Raw genomic sequence first — 22,394 nt, forward strand, 5'->3', positions numbered from 1 at the left:
AATTGTACGGAAATATGCACTGATGATGCTTTCCGAGATCATTCTTATCATTAGCTGGATTTATTACAAGATTAAAGTTGATAACTAAAACCCGACTGCGATCGTCTTAATAAACGCTGAAATATTATAGTAAAATTGTTTTTCTGTCGCTTGGTATATTTTAATGTTGTAATACATTTATATTTATGAACCCAGAATTTTCTCCTCTTTCATTTGACACCCTACTCGATACAATACCAAAAAAAAAAAATTTTGGAGACGCAACTTTTTTTCATGTAACATCCGTTAGTTCAATTTTTTTCGAATAAAATTTACCCTATGTCACCCGGACCTTTACGACGAATCGATTGATACCTCATTCATCAAAATCGGCGCCTAAATGTAGTTTAGGCGCTACGGTAGAACACACAGAATCTGGATACAAACATACACACATGCATACATACACTGCTAAAATCATAACCCTTCCTTTTGGGTTTGCCGCAGTCGGGTAAAAATGTAATGAATGTACACTGTTTCACATCACAACTTCCAAACACCAGAGGCTATTTTATTGAGTCTGCGTCGAGAATATAAAATAGAGGAGGTAGAAAATAAAACTAGCTTAATAGCTTATCGAGTTGCATGTCTAGTTGGTTTCGCCAAGTTATTTGAGACCGTCGCGTCGTAGGAAATTATGTTACTAAAGGATCTTCCGATGTCTCGAGGGGGACTCCAGAATCGAATAGCGATGCAACTACTTCCATTATTTACCGAAAATTTATACGGTCTTACCACAGGATGTTACTATTTATTGAAATACGTTTATGCTATGACCAAGACTCCAATAAAATCTAGTGTCTGTAGCGGTTGCCACCTTCACAAGATGTCGCTTCTAAACTCAATAAATAAGCTTAAAACTCAGAATAGGTTACAGAAGTGCTAAAAGTTTGTGAGATTTTTTTACTATGCGATAGACCTTGCGCTTGGCGACAATCATTCACTAAATAAACCGGTCAAGTGCGATTCGGACTTGCACACGAAGGGTTCCTTGCCATCGTACAAAAAATAACACTTTTTAATATTTCTTTGTGATGTTACCTCCAATTTACCTACCACCACCACAAGTTCGACCTTTTTACCGCACAGGTGTTTAGAAAAACAGAGCGTGGTTTTGTAAAATTTCACATAAGTATGTATTAATATTATTTGCATAGAAATAGGTTTATTTTCGTTGCTTTTGATGTTAGAAATATTATGTCCCGATAGTAAAGAAAACTCTCAACTTGTTAGAAGAAGAAATAAAGCTTATTGTTCTGTAACTTTAAAATTAAACAAGTGTAAATTAAAAATTTTCAACACCCCCGACAAATCATTTTCAAATAAATAATTATGTATATCTAGGCAACGTCCATCTTGACAGCTTGACATTTGTCAATTGACACTTGAATATTATGAACCTAAGGGTTATCTAACCTTCTTTTCTACAAGAAAACTAGAAAATAGCTGATAACTTTTAAACGGCTGAACCAATTTTTTTGGATTATAGCTAAGAACACTCTCGATCAAGCCACCTTTCAAACAAAAAAAAGTAAACTAAAATCGGTTCATTCGTTTAGGCGCTACGATGCCACAGACAGATACACAGATACACAGACACACAGATACACAGACACACAGATACACAGATACACAGATACACACGTCAAACTCATAACACCCCTCTTTTTGGGTCGGGGGTTAAAAATATAACTTTAACTAGATGCTACTGAGTGATGCTACTACTGTATTATTGCTGTATTATTTTAAACGCCTTTATTAACTACCAATTAACTCGACCCTCCTCCGGCTTGTTGAGGGGTACTGTAGACGTCATGTCAACTTGCGTTTATATCTCTAGCCCCCTTGATTCCGTCATCCGGTACCGTCGCAGTTCACGACAGTTAAGGGAACTTGTAACAATTTTGGTAACAATACGTCGAGGCTTCGATGCCACTGGCTGGCGTCAAAAAAAAACAAATCATTTATTCAAAGTAGGTCCTGTTGTACTCCTTTTGATGGTCAAATGTCAGATTTTTATAGTATGGTAATAATTAATTACGTAAACTTGAAACTAAAGCTACGAGGGTTCTAAAAGCTCATATGCTAATGTTCTTAATTTTTTGTTTTAGTAAAGAATAGCGAGCAAACGAGCAGGCGGGTTGCCTGATGATCTTAAGTGATTACACGAACAGTCGACATTTGACGCTAGTTAGCCTATGAATCGCCTATTTTTCTTTGATTTCACTAGGATTTCACGTTACCCTTATTTGACATATCGTCGATTTACTCGTAGGATCAAACTGAGAGCTCCGTCACTCTAGTTCACTATGGTAACGTGACGTGAAATGTTGTAATTTCTAATTTAAAGTGAATCGCGTCGTTCCTCAACTTTACGATGGATTTTTATATTACTTTGATAATGAACTTCAGAGCAATATTCCTTATCTGACGTTATCGCTTTTACTAACTTAGATTTCATATCATTTTGGATACCTATCTGATTTAGCACTTTCATAACGACTTTTCACTTTGTGTTTCTGTTGAAATCATAAAATAACGTAGTTCTTACATAGAAACAGGTGTGTAAATCATTTTGTTGTAAATAATATTACATAGGTAGTGGGTACAACTTGGTAAATAACTGGTTAGGAAGTCATCAAAATATTTTGGTGATAAAAAGAGCCTTTATTGGGCTATCAAAAGTAACCGTAACATCTATTTTCCTGCCTCCATATAAATATAAATAACATTACAGATTAAAGGCCATTGCATACATAACGTGTTTTTTCTCGTCTCGATGGGACGGGAGGATTTCTTGAACTACTATTGGACAACTGGAACGTCCCATCCCGTCCGTTTTCTAGTTATTCAATTTAGTAGTTTGAGAAACCCTCCCGTCCCGTCCGGGACGAGAAAAAACACGTTATGTATGCATTACCTTAACAAATTACTGTGCGTAAAAAAATAAAATATTGAGGATACAGAATATATCCCGGAAGGGAGATAAAAAGGCCGAGGGTCAGGGCGACAGGTTGAGAAACCGACGGATGTTATTATAGTGTAGTAAATAGGTTACTATAAGGCTTAATTAACCGCATTCAATTTACAATTAGGGTACCCTAATTCTAAGTAAGCTGCGGTAATTAATATTTCAGTAATATAATTTTATTAAAGCCTCTTTGCTGAACCCTAACTTAGCGATTTGCTAAAATAATAATGTGATGGATTAATAATTTACTTAGGTTAATCATAATATGAGTTATAAAATAATTAATTAAAAACAAGTTCTTCTGGCTTAACTTTGCGGCTTGAACTGCCGTTTGTGATCATGAAAAAAAACACTACTTAGTCACCATTTTTTTAAACAGAATTTGTATTTGGATTGTGCCCAATTTGTTTTTCGTATATTACTTCAGTCTCTACTTCTCTGTTACCCAAGAATATCTTAAAAGGAAAAAATCGCAATGGAATATTATTATTTTTAAAAGCAGCGTGCCTACATCGTATTAGGTCTGACCTGTTGTATTTATCACTTTTTATTATTAAAAGATTAGTTATTTTATATTAAAAGATTTATTTTTATTAAATGTACGATATGTTACTTATTACAAAATATCAACAGAGCCAAGTGGGAAAACCCACAGACAATGAATGACATTACCACAGATTAAACACTGACATCTCACTACATGACCAAAGATCCCCCTAGCGTTAGCCCTAATACGTAGATAGTTCAACGGTCGATCTAACAGACAATCGAATAATATCCTATAGGGTGGATCAAATCCGCCTGACTGATACAATTGTGTTATTGACTCCAAGCCTTAGCCACTCTCACTCCACTGCCAGCGCTCGTCAGCTGTAGTATTTGCGTACCAGCAGATATCTAGGTTTATGCGTTATTTCTTGGAAGAACGGAGGTATCAAACTATTCGCACTCTAAGCGGAGATTGACTTGACGTGGGCGAGCGTGGGCGCTCACATATTGTGTTAGCAAATAGGTCAGGGTACCGATCAGGCGACCCTGGGCTACGTGTTGTTACCAGGCGTAACAATAAGATTGCCGTTAGATCATCGCGAATATTAAATTTATCTTTGTCTTCCATCTGGACTATTACGAGTCGTGCTATAAATCAAACTGGATGATGCCCACGAGTAAGTTCGCGTACATTTAGGTTTTTTAAAAATCCTATGGGAACTCATTGAATTTCCGGAATAAAAATAAGCCTGTCTCCGTTTCCGGGATGTGAACTATCTCTGTACTAAGTAGATGATGCCTGCGACATTCTCCACGCAGATGGTTTTTTTTTAAAAATTCTGTGTGCTCGAATAGTCCGTGAAAAGGTTTCAAAGGTGACAGACGGACAATTCACACTTTTTCGCATTCTATGGCCAGCTTTCCAGCATTCTATTTATAGCTAGATAGATCATTTTGCCCAAACTCAGACCGTGGCTGTCCGATTTTTTCTTTTGTTTTTTTTAAATACGAAAAGTATGCTTACTTCTGTTACGTAGGTACACTTTTATTTATTTATTCATGTTATGAGATATCTTATCTAATTACGTGTTTCATACGAGAGTTGTACGTATTGGTAGTAAAGAAACCTCGCTCCAGTTTTCCTCTCCTGGAACACGTCGAACCATTTACCCCGGGGACTGCGCAGAATCCCCGGCCTGCCCTTGACACGGCGCAATCCTTTGTCCTTCCGCCTGCCGCGATAACAAAGAATCGCCCAATTACGCTACAGAAACAATTTATGGTAAAATACTTGACTTTATTTAACAGATTGTTGTTAATCGTTTCTAAAATAACGATGACAAAAGGGTTTGTTATAGGACGTAGAGAATCGACATCTTTCTGCGTAGGTTTCCAGACGAGGATTTAAAACCTTGACTGGCTAGTAAACGTCTGTCTATGTCGGTCAAAATATATCACATTATATATGGGACTGCAGGATTCACGTATTTGTTAAAGATTTACTTGCAATAAATCAATGAGCATGGATCATATTTTGTTAACGTGCCTAAGTGAACGTCCAGACAAGAGCGTCAACTACAGTTTGATGTAACGAAACCACCTTGTAAACACATGATGTACCTACTCGTACAAGAGGGATTTAGTTTTGTTTACTAGAATTTGTTAAATTTCTATCCTTGCTCAACCTAAATCAGGGCGTGATTTCTAAAGAAACTTTGCTTTCGAGCTACTACTGCCTATTTAAAATGTAAATTGTAGAGTTAAAAATGAGCTCATAGAAATTCTGCCTACACAAAAAAGACTTCAACGGCAACCCACGTTCGCAAAAATTTGCAAAACATTGGACTGAGTAATTTATTGTACGGCTTTATCTTAGAGTGGTTAGTGAGAGGTTGGTAGTAATAACGTGTCCTAGCTCATAACTCGATAGCTGCTCCACAGCTTGTCACGTTTCGCGTGAGGAGACACGGAGATTTCCGCTCCGATTCCTTCACCGGTTATACCTTTCTGTCTCAATTATAAATTATACTACAATCTACTCTCGCTCTTCTCTATGGCCTATGCTCCTTATATGTACATATTATGTGTTTAATAATGTATGTAGTCTAATAATAGTTAAATATTGTTATCCTGTTTCAAACTTATGTTTGACCCAAGCTAGGGAGTAAAATTTTTATGATTGACATAGACTGCCTAAACTACGTTTCGCGTTTGGTTTGGATACTACATCACACAAGTACAAACATGATGATCAATAAAGCGATTGCCATCTTAGTGACAAGCATTTCAAATAAATTGAAATTTCCTCGTCGTCGTCAACCGATTGACGTCCACTATTGGACTTAGATCTCTTGTAAGGACTTCCATACGCTTTGGTCTTGCGCCGCCTGAATCCAGCGGCTCTCTGCTTCTCGTTTAAAGTCGTCTATCCACCTAGAAAAGGAGTTGCTAACGTTGCCCTTTCCATAGCTAGGGCACCATTCAAGCACCTTAAGTCCAGCCGTCTTTCGGTTCTTCGAACTATGTGCCCCGCCCATTGCATCTTCGTCTTCGCAACTCGTTGAGCTATGAGCCGGTTACTCTGGTTTTTCTACTCATTTCTAATTTGATCACCTAGAGAAACTCCGAGCATAGCACTCTCCATCGCCCGCTAAGTACATGATTCTGATATTTCTTATCTTTTCTTCAACTTAAAATTTCGTACAGCCGCATAATTTAATAAACAAACAGATAAAATAATATGTCAAAGAGATTGAGAATAATAAATTAATAACCATAACTTACAGACCTTTAACGATTTCTAAAGAGCATATTATCTGTTATTCAATAAACAAGGCAAAATGCAGTTTGATTCCATACAATTCAACTGGAGAAATAACAACGATCTCGCGGCACTCAATTTGCATACAATAGTCAACAAGAATAGAGCACGCGCGTGCTCTCAATTAGATCATTGTTTCATTATTGTACTATTTTGTAATGGGAGATACATTCGCATCGCAAAAAACGGACTCGAGAATGCGTGTTGCACTTACTGGTTGCACTAGATGCTCTTGTTATGTAAGATCCCACTTCTGATGTTTTTATGGATGGATTACTGACAATGGTGTCAATTTTGACGTACTCATAAAGTTCAGGCAATTTGATTTAATCCCTAATCATTGGCTAATGCCCGATATGCGTTGTAATGCGAGTTGCGAATCGCGTGCTTCCTATTGTAACTTGATGGTATTATGTCAGAAACCTTTACGCTTTCGGCAACAACTGTACTTTTTAAGTCAAATAGGATTAAGGATGTATTATTTTGTAGTATGAGATACATTCCCTAGCAAAAAACAGTTCCTGATTCCACTAGATGCTCAGGTTATGTAGGATCCCACTTCTGATGTTTTTATTTGGATAGGCAGTATTATTGACAATGTTGTCTTTTTTGGCATACTAATAAAATTCAAAGGATTTTATAAGCGGTAAAAACCGATACACGAAGCATTCCAGGCATGTTTTTATGTGTAACGCAAGTTATTGCGGCCACTGTAATTAACGTTTTGTTGGTACAAAACTCAAAGTTACTGTTACTTTTACCGCGGCAGTTAATTTGCATTCAACAGACAAGAATGGAGCACGCACGTGCTCTTAATTAGAGCTAGATGCTCATTGTTTTATTATCATCTTGTTGCGAGGGATACATTCGCATGGTAGAAGAACAAAATGGAAGAATATGTGATGTGAAAATAAAAACACGGTAACTTGGTAGGTATGTGCGGTAATATCACTTGTGAAGGAAAGCATCGTGAGGAAACCTGCATGAGAGCTCTCCACAATGTTTTCAAATGTGTTTGAAGTCTAATTACTAGCTGATGCCCGGTAGGTAGGTATGCGTTGTAATGCTAGCTTATTATTGTATCCACACTTGGCCAGCGTGGTGGTCTTTGGTCCTTCTCATTCTGAAAGGAGACCCGTGCTCAGTAATAAACCGGCAATGTGTGGATTATGAATTCCTTAAAGACTAAGCAAGCTTAGTACTAAGTAAGCTTCTTTATATGAATAGAAAAACAGAAACGTTTAAACACAGAAGCACTTGAGATAAATTATGCTTTTGCAATGCAAAGATTGCGGAAAGCGAAAACACTTTTGTTGTATAAAATTCAACATGCATTATAATTTTTTGTGTTTAATCGAGCGTGTTTACGACGTGTTACGTTGGGAGTATCACGTGGCTGGTGAGCTATTGTGTTCCATGTACACTTGATATTGCAGCAGATAAAGTGATGTCTCCAGGCGTTGCAGATTCTTAGAGATTGACCAGGAAATTAGTTGTGCGTCCTGAATGTATTCATATCATTATATTAGCCCACGACTCCGTCCGCGTGGAATTAGGTTTTTGAAACCCGTGGGAACTCTTTGATTTTCCGGAATAAAAAGTTGCCTATGTCACTCACCAGGTCTTTAACTAATCCATAGAGAAAATTACCCGTAATATCCGCATTAAAATTGACCCAGTACCCATAAATCGGAAAAGTGATTACAAAAACGCACGCACATACAAGCACACACACACACACACCAAACGCATCATATGCCTCCATACCGATGAAGCTTAAACGTGACTAAATAAATTTACGGATATGAAGTTTACCGCATATTAACTCTGGTATATATAGAGTTAATACGCAGTAAAAGCTCAGTAAAGTTTAAAATAAAATTACTCTTACTAATAATACCTTACCTACTGACCCAGAATTTACAGTGATTCTCTTTGTGCACTAAAGCTTCACGTTTCGCTATACAGACCCCTACTTGTTCTTTGTGTCACAATTGTTTTAGCTTTACAATTTTCTCGGATTTATTTCCAGATGAAAACAGAAGTTTTATTGTTGAATCGTTTCGAAACAGTTCGCGATTTCTGCTATTCCACTCGACGAGCGACGTGCGGTACGAACGTCACTTGACACATATTTCTTGCTCGCTTTTGTAATCCTCGTTACAACGTAGGTAATACCTATAATAATATGTTTGTTTCTTATAAAAACTTAATTTCTTATTTCGTAAGTTTTAAGGAAACAATATTGCAGAGTCTGAGCTATATACCTAGCTAACTATCATAATCTTTCTTTGTGTTACAATTTGTTATAGCTTTACAATTTTCTCGGATTTATTTCCAGATGAAAACACAAATTTTATTATTCAATCGTATGGTTTGAAACAGGTCGCGATTTCTGCTATTCTGTTATTTCCGAAAATGACACTTTAAAAAGGTAAATCCACGCTGACGAAGTTGCGGGCATCATTTAGTTGCTCAATAGTGTATTTTAATTTTTAGTGTGTTAGCTAACATGGGTTGAATTGTCTTTTTGTACGAACGCCTCAAGCTTGATGTTACTATCTATATTATATTATTATATATACTACTACTATCGGTATACCATCCCGCAAGTCCCAACAATAACTGTACAAAGTTTCATCATAGAAATCGGATTGTTGGTATTGGAAAACTTACTTTTTGTAAATCTGAGACCTCTGGCTCTACTACACCTGAAGTCCCTGTTATTGTAGTGATTCGAAAAAAAATCGAATCACGGAATTGTATTAAACAATTACGAACGACATCTACCGGTCGCGTAATACATTACTAGGACAAAGAATTTCTGACATTGACAGACTTCAACGTCAACACTGATTAACATTCAGTGCCATCTGTCGGAGAATAGTTTACATAGACTAATCAAACAATGACAGTTTTTCTAGAACATTCTTTAAAATAAAACTACTCATACAAATTAGCGACCTCTAACGACAGATAGCTTTCCATTTAAAAATAACTGTCAAGACTATTTAATTAATCATATACGCTAGCGACATCTGTCGATCAATAGTCTTTCATTCTGGAAACTTCCCCGACAAACTAATAACATTTCCTGTAGCCAGAACACTCGAGAATACACCTTATTTCCGCTAAATTTAATATAAATAAGCAATCCTCCTAGTTCAGGGACATTCCTGATTTCTATTACCTGCAATCACGACGCAGGAGTGAAGTGAAAGTAATAAATAAGTGTAGTGAATTCTGTGTAACCCTGGATTAAGGTTGGTAACTGTGATGTTATTAAATTATAAGTTTAGGCTAATTGTTTTGTACTCGTTTAACCTAACCCTTGCGATAGGATATTTACTAACAGAATCTGTAAACTCGTTCCATCACTTTTATATTATACGACCTGCACTTGGCTCAGACGACCCAAGGCTCATCTAAAGTTATGGAACGAGAGTTTGAGCAAATCATTTAAGATTGCCTCTCTCGATTCCAGGGTTCCTTCTACCAGGAAGCTCTAACAGTTACACTGAAGCCCTGCTATTAACCTGACTGCTACCCCACCGGCGAAGTGTCTACCAACTTCGTACCGTCTACCCAAGCCACGCTGCACACTGCTGTCGAGTAGCCTACGCACAAGCACTGAGCCGCCGCACCGCAGCGCCGCCCGAGCATCGTCGATTGTCCGACGCGTCTGCGAGCCTTCTGCGAGCCCGTGTCTGCCCCCGGCGTCTGACCAAGGCCAGTTGTCTTCCTTCGGACGGTCAGCGTATCTTCATGCGTATGCGATTCTCAATTAACTACCCTGTGATTGTAGCGCGTTACCTACGGCCGCTCCCGACTGAGTTATCTATTAAGTTTATTTAGTTCCACAATAAGACACAACCTATTTGTAAGATTGTTTGACTATAATTATAAGTATCAATCCGTCTTCGCGTTTTACTAAATTCCTACCTGTCGCACGAAGCGCGACATTATTATTATAAGTATAACCTATCTATTATGTATATTATATAACTATTAAAAGGTCTGATAAATACGAACCGTACATAATAATTAGTTTAGTAACAATAATATGCCAATGCCAATTTAGTTCAATTACTGCTAAAAGCCTATTAACAATCCATTAAGGATACATTATGAGGAAGACGCCCAATAACTGAATTATGTTATTAGCTATTTGCTTCTGAATCTAAAGTTACGAGTATGTTATCAATTTCTAAATGGCTATTGTCATCAGAACTCCACAAGCAGATAAGAATAAACTGGCATAAGCAGATTTTTTTCTAAAAGTAACGATAACTTCATCGAAATGTTGATGAAGTGGGGCGTAAAGTGTTTGCCGAAGTTGGGAAAGAGGAGTGAGTAATTTATTGGCCCAGAAGTACCCTTGAAGATCTATAAGAGCTTGTAAAACTTTGTACGCTGTAGTTAAAAAATTTAAGCTTATTTCGTGGTTTAATGACAATTTATATTGGAAACATCAGAAAAAACACCAAATTAATCGTATGTACCCGTTACCTACAATATAAATGTACGCTGTAGTTATTGCACCCAGAAGACTATTGACAACCAGTATTTTTGAATACCTCCTACCTGGCTATCCATTCAATAATTGTAGTCAGTATTGTGGACTAACAAGTGTAAATTAAAAATTTATAACACCCCCGAAAAGTGAAGGTTACAGTATCTAGAAAAGAGCTTATAACTTTCAAACGACTGAACCGATTTTCTTGGATTATAGCTAAGAACACTCTCGATCAAGCCACCTTTCAAACAAAAAACTAAATTAAAATCGGTTCATTAGTTTAGGAGCTACGATGCCACAGACAGATACACAGATACACACGTCAAACTTATAACACACCTCTTTTTGGGTCGGGGGTTTAAAAAAGCCTACTTCAATGAAGTATCAAGAATCAAAGATTACCCATGGGATTTTAAAAAACTAAATCCACGCGGAAGAAGTTGCGGGCATCAGCTAGTTAATTTAGATAGACCTGCTAATATCAGGTGGGGTTTTGCGGAGTGTGGCCGTGCCTTCGAACTCGTTCGGGTTTTCCCTTCTGTCATTGTAATGTTCATCGAACTATCGTCTGCAATTTTCTTGCAGCGTATCAATTAACATGCTGTTCAGTGGTCTCCAACAATGTTCAGGAAGGGTTTCATTGTGAGCAACCCTTTGTCATTAGCCCTCTCGTTTGTCAGTAGCGTGTTCGCTCCATTGGTTACACAATTAACCCCTTCAAACGGTGTTCCTTTTATGTATGTGGTTTTTATGCTTAGTTTTTGGATGATACTTAATATAACATGAGGTGTCATAAGGTAGCCTGTTCAAAATTCAAGGACTTTTTCCTTACAACTGCTATTTTTGGGCACTTCACTTTTTAACCTTTGATAATATATTTTCGCCTGAAGCTCTGATTTCAGAAGGTTTTTTTGGTTGTTTGACAAAATGTTTATTCTAGTTTGTAAATCTGGTAGCATTAAATGGAGCCATCACATGAATGAACAATTGAACACTAAAAGATGGAGAGTAGATTATTATCGAAAACAAAAGGATATTCTTACGCTTTTTTTAAATGAAGACAACTTAATCAATTATGAAATTTTGAAAAACAACACTTTCAAATCATTTTTCTTCAATCAAAACGTTTGTATTTGTTATGGTTGACCTCACTTGTAAAAATAAAGCAAAAGCGCTTCAGTTGAGCGTTTGTAGTAGTTATCTCGTAGTTGTACGGGCTCGGATACTTGACATTTGCAGAAAGCAGATTTTGTAACGTAAATAGCTACCTACTTGTTACGTAGAAATATTGCGTTTGTATTGTAAGAAACAACAGAAAATCGTTCTGGCAATAAAAGAAAAAAAATGTCAGTAGAAATAAAATATTATTTGAAGAGCGAGTAAAATCAGGCAAGTGAAATCGAGCTATGATCTAAAATTATTGATGTTCAAGCATCACAAAAATTATAGAGAGTAAAATGAGGCATGAAAACTTTTCAATTCAATAACTTTACTGAAATGTAGATCAGGGCCATTGAATAGGTCGATGTTGCTCGGCAATTAAAAGTTTCTTTCAAGCAGATGATGCTAAGGGCACCTGCAACTATTTGGACCGTAAAATACTTGTACACTTTATAACCTGATCGCGCAGATGTGGTGGTTACTTTTGATAACGGCCGAGAAGGGCCGAGTATTTGGTAATAAGTAATAGTAACAAAATCGACATTCTCAATACTGATTATTAATTTACTATATGAAAAAAAAAACCGGCCAAGTGCGAGACGGCCTCGCGCACTGAGGGTTCCGTACTCGGGTATTTTATTCGACATTTTGCACGATAAATCAAAAACTATGATCCATAAAAATAAATCAAAAACTGTTTTAGAATGTACAAGTAAAGCCCTTTCATATGATACCCCACTTGGTACAGTTATTTTACTTTGAAAATTTAAATATATTTTAATATTTTAATTTTAATTATGTAGCCACAAATTCGCGGTTTTTGGATTTATTCCTTTACTTGTGCTATAAGACCTACATACCTGCCCATGATTCTAGGTCAACAGGAAGTACCCTATAGGTTTTCTTGACAGATACGACGGACGGACGGACGGACAGACAAACAGACAGACAGACAACAAAGTGATCCTATAAGGGTCCCGTTTTTCCTTTTGAGGTACGGAACCCTTAAAATCAGCTCCTCGTTCTTTAGTTTTGTTTGAAATGTATTAAAACAGCCATTGCATTCTAGAGATCGAATTTTATCATCACTTTAAGTTCGCTAACCTAGTTTGCTACTCGAGTTTTAACGAGTGTTTTAAATAGAGTTGTACGTTTTATTTATGGATATTGTGGTCTAGCACGAATGAATTTGAGATACAGATACGTTAACTAGTACTTATAAAATTAATTGCTTTAGGTGGTGATGGCATTAATTAGGTTCTACATTATATTTCTAATGAGGTGTGGTAGTCTCGGGAGATTTGTTTTTGCGTCATTTCATTAAGAGGGCTCTCTCCGTCACTCGTTTCATACAATCGTAGTTCCAATTTCATTTGAATATTAAGCAACCAAAGTCCATGAAATTTTGCAGACATATTCTAGAAACTAATATCTATGTCTGTGGTTTTCCAGATTTCTGTTAAAATATTCGGTTTCGAAGTTACGCGTTCTTAAAAATTTTCATACAAATCTTTGAGCCCCTGTAATTTTAAAACTACATATTTTTAGAAAAATCTAAAACACCACAGACACAGATTTTAGTTTCTAGAATATGTCTGCAAAATTTCATGGACTTTGGTTGCTTAATACTCAAATGAAATTGGAACTACGATTGTATGAAACGAGTGGAAACGAGTGACGGAGAGAGCCCTGTTAAAAGTAATTATTTTGAAAGGTTTCATAATTACAGTTGCTTTTCTGATACAAACTAACAGACGGACTGCTTGACAAAGTATCTATATTGATTCCTCAAAACAAGAAACGGATATCTGATGAGTGATGACTGATCTGTTAGTAACTCATAGAACTAAAGAATACATTATAATAGATTTACTCATATTATGATCTGTTGAACTACTATGCAGATAAATTCTTAAAGAAAATGTTAACCCAATTAAGTTTTTTTTCCCTACAGATGCAGAACGTAAACAACATAGTAATGTTTCCCGTGGACAGTCTTCTAAAGGGTGATCTCAGAGGGGTCAAGGGCGATTTGAAAAGGCCATTCGACAAGGCTTCCAAAGACTACGAGTCCAAGTACCTGAAAATAGAGAAGGAGAAAAAGTCACAGGCTAAGGAGGCCGGTCTTATCCGGAGTGAGGTGACGCCAGCTGAAATAGCTGACGAGATGGAGAAGGAACGGAGGTTGTTTCAGTTGCAAATGTGTGAGGTGAGTTGTATGGTTTAAAGTTGGTTTTAGTTTTGTTTTTTTTTAAATTCAGATACAAGTTCGCCCTTGACTCTTACCTTGTGGTAAGTGATGATGCAGTCTAAGATGGAAGCGGGCTAACCTAGAAGGGGTATGGCAGTTTTCATTAAATCCCATACTCCGTTGGTTTCTACACGGCATCGTACCGGAACGCTAAATCACTTGGCAGAACGCCTTTGTCTGTAGGGTGGTAACTAGCCACGGCCGAAGCCTCCCACCGGACGCAAAGGCACGATGTGACACCTTTAGCTAATAAAGTGTCAGCAATTAAATCTTGTGTGGAGTTTGAAGATGCATATGAAAAGTGCCTGTTGCGTCATAAAGTTTCTGACGATTTCTCAAGTTACACAGTTAGTAGACAACTGTAGTAAGCGCTTTGCAAAATGTTTTCGGCAAATTCCACTCAAGTGTTTATACTTACATGTAAAAGCTTTTATCGTGTGTTATAATAAATTGTACATACGAAGCGAACGAATGGAAACAATACTTAACCATCCAAAAGTAAAGTACTTAAGAACATTAGGTAGGTGCCTACGTCCAAAAATTTACCTTGAAAAATACATTTGTTGGGATTATTAAGATTCTCCCATGGTTCTCCATAATGTTCAGAGGAGTGTGAAATCTGCCAATCTACTCTTAGCCAACATGGTAGATTATGGTCTGTGCCCTTCTCATTCTAAGAGGAAACCCGTTCTCAGTAGTGAATCGGCGAAAAATAGAGACAAATGGTAATGATTAACTTATTAGGTTCATATCCTTTTGTGTTTTCTTTTTCGATCGAGAACAAATATTGCGATCCGAGATAATTTTTTTTGAAGTCAAATATAATACGATGTTATTTGAGTCGGGCGTCATATTACCCAGGATCCCGTTACGTAATAGGTAACATGTATTTCAAATTACTTTCTTCCAGCAGTACTCGCGTGTAAACCTTTTTCTCAGAGACGTAGGTTATCGCACACAAAGCCTTTTCGTTTATGAACACTTTATTATGTTGGTCGAGTTACCATTTTTATTAAGGTATGCGGAATACCCAAAATATTCTTCTTTACAAAGTACTGGACCACTAGGTCGCTTTCGAGCGTGAAGGCCAAATCATAGAAATATAGTGGGATATAGATAGTCATTGGATGAAGTTGATGTGTTCAGTGTTGTTCTATTTTCCATATTACCTACATATTTACTCGTATTTACGCGTTGTGGCGATAGATTTTTTTGTTCGTGTATCGTAACTTACCTTCGCATGAAATGGCATAAAAGTTTATTTATTTTTTATTTAAAAGTTTATTTATTTATTTCAAAAAGTCATACATCTTTTTAATAACTTACACAAATTATATTAAATAATTTTTTCCTCTGATGACAGGAATGTCTATATCCTCACATAGGCGTCTTTCTCGTTATTTTCTCTAACAGAATTAAAGAGAGTGGATTTTTCCAACGGCATTCGTGTAAATTGCTAGCTTTAATAGTTGGCCCGAAATAAAAGCTGTCTCGCAATAAAGGCTGCTTTCAATAAAATATGGCGCTTTTTTCGCCTTCGTTTTATGAAACTTCTGTGTGAGTGGGCTTAACCTTCCTTTACTCAACTTTATAAAAGAAATACCAGTGGTAAGAACATATTATACTAAACTAGAGGATGCCTGCGACTTCGTCCACATACGTTTCGGTTTTTTTTTAAACTACGTGGGAACTCTTTGATTTTCTGGGATAAAAGTAGCTTATATTCGTCTCTGGGAAGTTATCTCTATACAAAATAGATGATGCCCGCGTCTTCTTTAGGGTGGACTTAGGTTTTTAAAAATCCTGCGGGAATTATATAATATTCTGGGACAAAAAGCCTATATCTTTTTTCGAGATGCAGTGGAACTTGAAAACGCACAACACAATGCATTGTTTCTTTGGTTACTCCTTGATTGCATGCAATGAATATGATGGGATCAAATCTAGCTTATTGAAATTAGGTACCTAGTTTGAGGTGTGGTGCTTGACCAGTTGATGCCCGCGACTTCGTACGCGTGGGACTTTTTTAGGGTGCCGTACCTCAAAAAGAGAAAAGGAACCCTTATGGGATCACTTTGTTGTCTGTCTGTCTATCCGTCAACAAGGCCAATGAAACCAGATAGAGATACGTAACCAACCGTGTCACAAAAATGCCCAATATGATCTAATATCTAGTTTTCAACTATCTATCGCTGAGAATAATTAATTATTTATTTATGTTGGCGTAGCGCCGAATCATGTCTGCAATTAAATTTATTTCAATCCGTGAATCGCGGGGCTTTGTGATTGTGGCCAATGAATCTGTAGCTGAAACCGCTTTGTTAATTTAATCCCGCGGCGGAATAGTTGTGGAACTTCAGTGAATTGGTTAACAATGTTCTGAATTCTAGAAATTTCCCCTTTAGTGGCTATAAATTCCACTAATTTCTATTGGCAAAGTTTTTGGTCTGAATAAAAGAAACAATGTAAAACAATTCTGCTACCGGATTTTTTTAGATTTTTCTAAAGAATTTGTTCTTTATTACTGCAGCTGATAAAATTGTAGAAAGATGCACATCTTGTAAACATAAAATAGAACTAAAAATATGAAGTATCTACCAGTGCAATCTCTTGAAAAAGCGGTAGCGCTGTGGTTTTTTTAATATAGAAATCTTATTTATAACTTACTCGAGTTAAACTTTTAAATTACAACTATTCAAATTCCAGAAAAAACATTGCTTGTACAAAAGTACAACGTTTGCCTTTTGCTATAAATATTTAGAGGACATAAATAACTCTCTCCTCGTGCTATGCTAATAGTAACAGCCAGCATTGATTTATCTATTTTCATTCAGATGCACATCTAGGCCACGATATTGAATCAATAATGCTGTTCTCTTGGAACTTGTACTTAAAAGCGATGAGGTCATAATATTTTGTTTATAATAATAATTATGCTATCATGTTTTGTATAAGGCGCGTGCGGGCCGTGTGAATGACCGACCTCACAATTACACTTGCCAGGTTGTCCTCTACATCGGCTTCGCATTGTTTGCCCCTACAACGACTTAGTGGTCGCCCGCGACTTCGCCCTCGTGGTGTTTTTATCTACCACTGTGTTTCCCTTCACTACAGTAGTTGGTACTTACATGGTTGAAAAATATTGCTTGTTTGTTCGTGTGATCACATTTCTTTGTTCATATTGTTTCGATGGGAGATAGAGATTTCTTTATTTTGTAATCTTTAAATTATTTTTAAGGCTCTCCTGAATAAACATAGTCCGACTGCCATCTGCATCGGGATTTTTGTTCGGGTGTTCGTTTTGTCGATTTGTCCCTAATTTGGTGACTTTACTTGGAATTTACTGAACATAATGAATAAATTATTTAAGTACTAATGTTAATAATTATTATACAAGATCTACTAGAGACCTTCCTGTCTGTTTGAATATCGGTTAAATAACAAATAAATAATAATACAATCAGAGTTGATGTATAGTTGGTAACTTATAAAGCCACTCGTACAGTTTTATCACAAAAGTTATCGCCCTTGATAACGTACTAATGGCAACAGAATTTCACTAAACTAAGTTTAGATTAGAACGGTGGCACAGTTTAAATAACTAGGTACGCTTATTTGGATAGATTAGAACAGTTTAATGACCATTAAAACGCATTTTTCATTGATACTCTGAATATATAGCAATTAGCACTATCGATTTGGCTTGTTAATGTTCAAAAAATGAATAGTAAAAAACTAATTATTTGGCATGTTGAGTCTTCGTAATATGTGAACTGAAAATTTTCAAAGGTCGAGGAATCTAAAGAAGAAAGCAAGTGTGTTAGTTATAATAAATCAGTAGATTTGGTGACAGAACTTGAGATTAGTTCTATAGAAGTTGCGCCCTTTCAACCATCTTGACAAAGATGAAGTCACGGATTTCTTCTGACAAGTTGATAAATAAACCCAGTTTCATGGTATCCCCTGTCTACGGTACCAACAATTATAGGATCAGCGACATAATATTATGACAGAGACATTTGTATATTCCGTACAAAATGAGAACTCACTCGCCATTTTAATTCTGTGTCAACTGTCATTTCAAAAGTACGATTTTAGTCTTTATTTCAAAGGTGAGCTCCTGACATCATCATCATTTTGTACAAATTATTTGACATTAATTATTCATTCACCAAAATTGCCAGCAGACCGTTACTGTTACTACTAATTTACTGTTAACGAAAAAATGTAAGTTGCGTGCCGAATCTAAACATTGGCACTTAAAACTTGCGTCGGGCGTTGCAGAATTTTAAAGCAAACTTGCGAAATTCGCGCTGTCACTCTGGAATTTCAAATGTCTGCTCGTCGCTTATCTATGGCGGTTGAAGTATGCGTGTATGTAAAACGTTCACGAGCATACTATTGCACAAGTGCCAACGCCTGCAATTGATTGCCTTGGTCACGGTAATATTATCTATACAGTATTCTAACTCGGCCGTCTCTTTGAAAAAGATACCTACAGTTGCGCGGTACGTAAACATGCGGTAGGGCTGCCCGCCTCCAGCAGTTTAATTACACTTGCCTACTTTGTGTTTCCATCTAGTTTTGTGATTGTAAATATACTTTTTTTATATAAACAAATAAAATACTTTATGAATTGCATAGGAAATGTTCAATAAAAATGCGTGTTGTTTTTTTAATGGTAGATTTAATTAAAAAACCATGTTTATGATTGAATAACAAATCGGTCTTATACATTTGAGACCGAAAAATAATTGCGCCTCGACTGAGACGTAGGAAATTAAACGAACGTTACGAATTATTAAATTTTAAAGTTTAAAAAATCCGCATTCTAGTATAAAGCTTTTAATTAAAAATTGTTTTGGGAAACATGGACAAGATGGAGAAAAATGAATATCTTTTAATTGGTTATAGATACCTAAAGCTACTTTACAATTTATATATTTGGTTTTAAATGAAGTTCGGAATATTTCTCCATTTTTTCTATATATTCCACAAAATCATCGCTGGGTACAATCAAAAAATTTGCGAATTAATCTTATTGTAGTCCCGGTACCTTAAATACCGACATTCTGAGCTGAAATTGTGGCTTCTTTGATCGGGTTTCACATACAACGAAAAAATCGCGCGGTTATTGTTAGAAAAACAAAACACCGCCCGTTCGTCACTGCGGCACAGTCGCGACTGTCTGCGTGTCGAGCGCCTGCCGACATCGAGGTGCGTAGGTATAGCTCGCGTTTCGTCCGTTTGTATGAAGTTGGAATACTGATACATAATATTACCGTGCCTTGGTCGCTGCATTAACGATGTACTATTTCGACTATATTCGTAGATAACGAGCCACTTTATGTTGAATGCAAGCAATGAAATATTTACAGAAACTACAGAAAGGCTCTATGACAGCACTTTGAATATGCAGGCCTTCTGTTATCTACCTAGTTCAGTAATTATAAATTTCTAAAAATACAATACAGAGGGTAGTTATAAGTTTGAAGTCATAGCCTGTCTATATTTCCGATAATCGTTTCGTCTTAGCTCTGGCGAAAATTGTGATTTTTTGCAGATTTGTTTTGTTGCAAAGTGTGTGTTGAAGAAGTTTGCAATCTTCTTCCATTTTACGATGTCCCTACTGGTACTTACTTTGCAACGTGGTGTTTTGCAATTTTTAGTAATTTCCAGAAACGCTTTTATTGCACACTATTTTATTCCTGCTATGTTTTGCAAATTACAATGCGACTCGCGCGCCATCTGTTGTACGTTGATAGTAGTCACCACAAAATTCTGTACCTACTTTAAATTCAATTGGATGAACGATGCGCGAGCACATGGGTAAAGACAAACATAAATTCATAGTCATGTATTTGAAATACTACCGGCAATATTGGACGTAAAGGGTGCATACTCGTAATTAACTATTTTTATCTCTAGAAGCTATTCTCGTCATTTCATCGAATGTATAGACGAGATGAGATGCACGAGATCCAGTCAGCAGTCCATCAAACTATTTCTGAACGATATCTAACTACAGCCTAAGTCTAATCGTGCGCATATACAATTCAAACATGATATTATAATGGATGAATTCAATATTGTGTATAATAAAAGACTAAATCTTTGTGTCATTATGCTCACATAACTAAATAGTGACATACTTTGCCTAGCATTACGAACGACCGGGTTTTATTCATTGCAAGCGGTTTACGGTTACCTTTTGAGTGTACCTGGTGTGACGCCTATACGCTCTGCTGACTCCATTTCCTGATGAGATTTGATCCTATGCGTGTAGGTTTCTGTCCGTTCTAGTTTCTAAATTTAATATCTTACATATTTATGATATCCTGGTAGGAATGCATTATTCAGAATCGGCAAAAGCAAAAAGTAATTTGAAAATATTTTCATGCAATTGTTCCTTTAGATTTTCTTCTTTCCTCCCTAAAGTCAAAATGAGAAAGCCACACGATTCGATGAATTGTAATCACATCTGCTCTCGGGCTATTGTCGTTGCCATTCTTTGTACAAAGTTCTCGTTAGTTTGAATGGATAAAGAGGGGTTATAAGTTTTTACAAATAAGTAAAGTAAAATATAAATCAATAAAGTTTTTTTTTTGTTGAGAATTCAAAAGAAAAACTTGAAACTGTTGCTGATAAATCGTCCGTCTTTCAGGTTTGCTTTTTAAATAAAACTCATGTTTAGTAGGTACTTTAGGTATTTATTATTTAAAATAGAGGCGCAGTAAATAATGAAGGCAAAGTGGCTGGTGCTTTAGCCGATGCGGTACTGTAGCGTCAGGTCATCGACCGGCCTTGCGCCGCGCAGGGCCGCTGTCGAGCCGTCTTGACCCTCGCTTTGTTCTGTAGCTGTTCCACCGACGACAGCCCTGGCTTCGGCTGGCTTGGCTATCCAAGCCACGCATTCGGCGAGCGCTTTGCCTATTTTGCACCCGAACGACTGGCTGACTGCACGTTTTGTAACTCTAATCGAAACCAAATCCGGAACTTTACCTGAAACATTCGTTATCTATTGTTTTATTGTTCATAAGCGCTTCAATAGCGATTCTTTGTAGTTTTTAAACATAGTTTTTCCATTGGAACTTAGTAAAATATATGACAGAAGAATTCGTTTTTCACCATCATTATTCTAATCAAATAAATTCGTCGATCATATGACGCCGTCGCATACTATATGAAACATAGTATACATAGCCGGCGAGACGCCAAGACGATTGTGCAAGGTCGCGTGTATTATTATTACACAACTATGAAATATAAATCTGGATCCACTACGGCATGATGCGCGTACGGTCGTGCGCTGGTGCGTCATCAGATATTATACCTAATTATAGCTTGCGGAAGGGCGCGTAATTTGTATTTCTATACAAATGGGATTTCTGCTCGAGTTGATTCCGGCGCCTTGTAATTCCCTGCTGCGGTAACGGGAAAGATACCCACGCACGGTTTTGGCGTCTCCCTGTCTGTAGTGCTAACCGAACTCGAAAACTGGCTTTGTTCCATGTAGTGAGTATAGATGTTGAAAAAATTGTTTCAGTACCTGATAAAGTTCAACGAGATAAAAACAAAGAAGGGCATCGAACTGCTGCAGCACCTGGTGGAGTACTATCACGCACAAACAAATTATTTTCAAGATGGACTGAAGACGATTGAGCACTTTGGCGTATACGTCGCGGATCTCAGTGTGCAGTTGCAGAAGATAAGGCAGCAACAGGACGACGAACGACGGAGACTCTTAGAACTAAGGAATATGCTGAGGGCTGCTACACCACAGGATAGAGAAGTAAGTGCATATCTTTTCAGGACTTTCCCAACATTTTTAGGGTTCCGTACCTCAAAAGGAAAAACGGAATCCTTATAGGATCACTTTGTTGTCTGTCTGTGTGTCTGTCGGTCCGTCGTGTCTGTCAAGAAACCTATAGGGTACTTCCCGTTGACCTAGAATCGTGAAATTTGGCAGGTAGGTATGTCTTATAGCACAAGTACAGGAATAAATCTGAAAACCGCGAATTTGTGGTCACATCATTAACAAGTGTAAATTAAAAATTTATAACACCCCCGACGATCCAAAGTATCTGAGTTTTCCAAAACATCATTTTCAATAAATAATTATGTATTTAGGCAACGTCCATCTTGA

At 36.9% G+C, this 22,394-nt stretch overlaps 1 protein-coding gene across 5 annotated transcripts in view; it reads left to right on the plus strand.

Annotated features, from left to right (window-relative positions):
* LOC123869987 (arfGAP with SH3 domain, ANK repeat and PH domain-containing protein) overlaps positions 1 to 22,394 on the plus strand; it is a 66,981-nt gene that overhangs the window by 21,859 nt on the left and 22,728 nt on the right. For all 5 annotated transcript variants that reach the window (XM_045913133.1, XM_045913148.1, XM_045913141.1 and 2 more), the window contains exons 4-5: positions 13,952 to 14,206; positions 21,795 to 22,040. In XM_045913133.1, the coding sequence (XP_045769089.1) occupies positions 13,952 to 14,206; positions 21,795 to 22,040 (501 nt within the window). The remainder of the gene's footprint in view (positions 1 to 13,951; positions 14,207 to 21,794; positions 22,041 to 22,394) is intronic.

The sequence above is a fragment of the Maniola jurtina genome, chromosome 2, assembly GCF_905333055.1.
Source record: "Maniola jurtina chromosome 2, ilManJurt1.1, whole genome shotgun sequence".
Taxonomy (NCBI): domain Eukaryota; kingdom Metazoa; phylum Arthropoda; class Insecta; order Lepidoptera; family Nymphalidae; genus Maniola; species Maniola jurtina.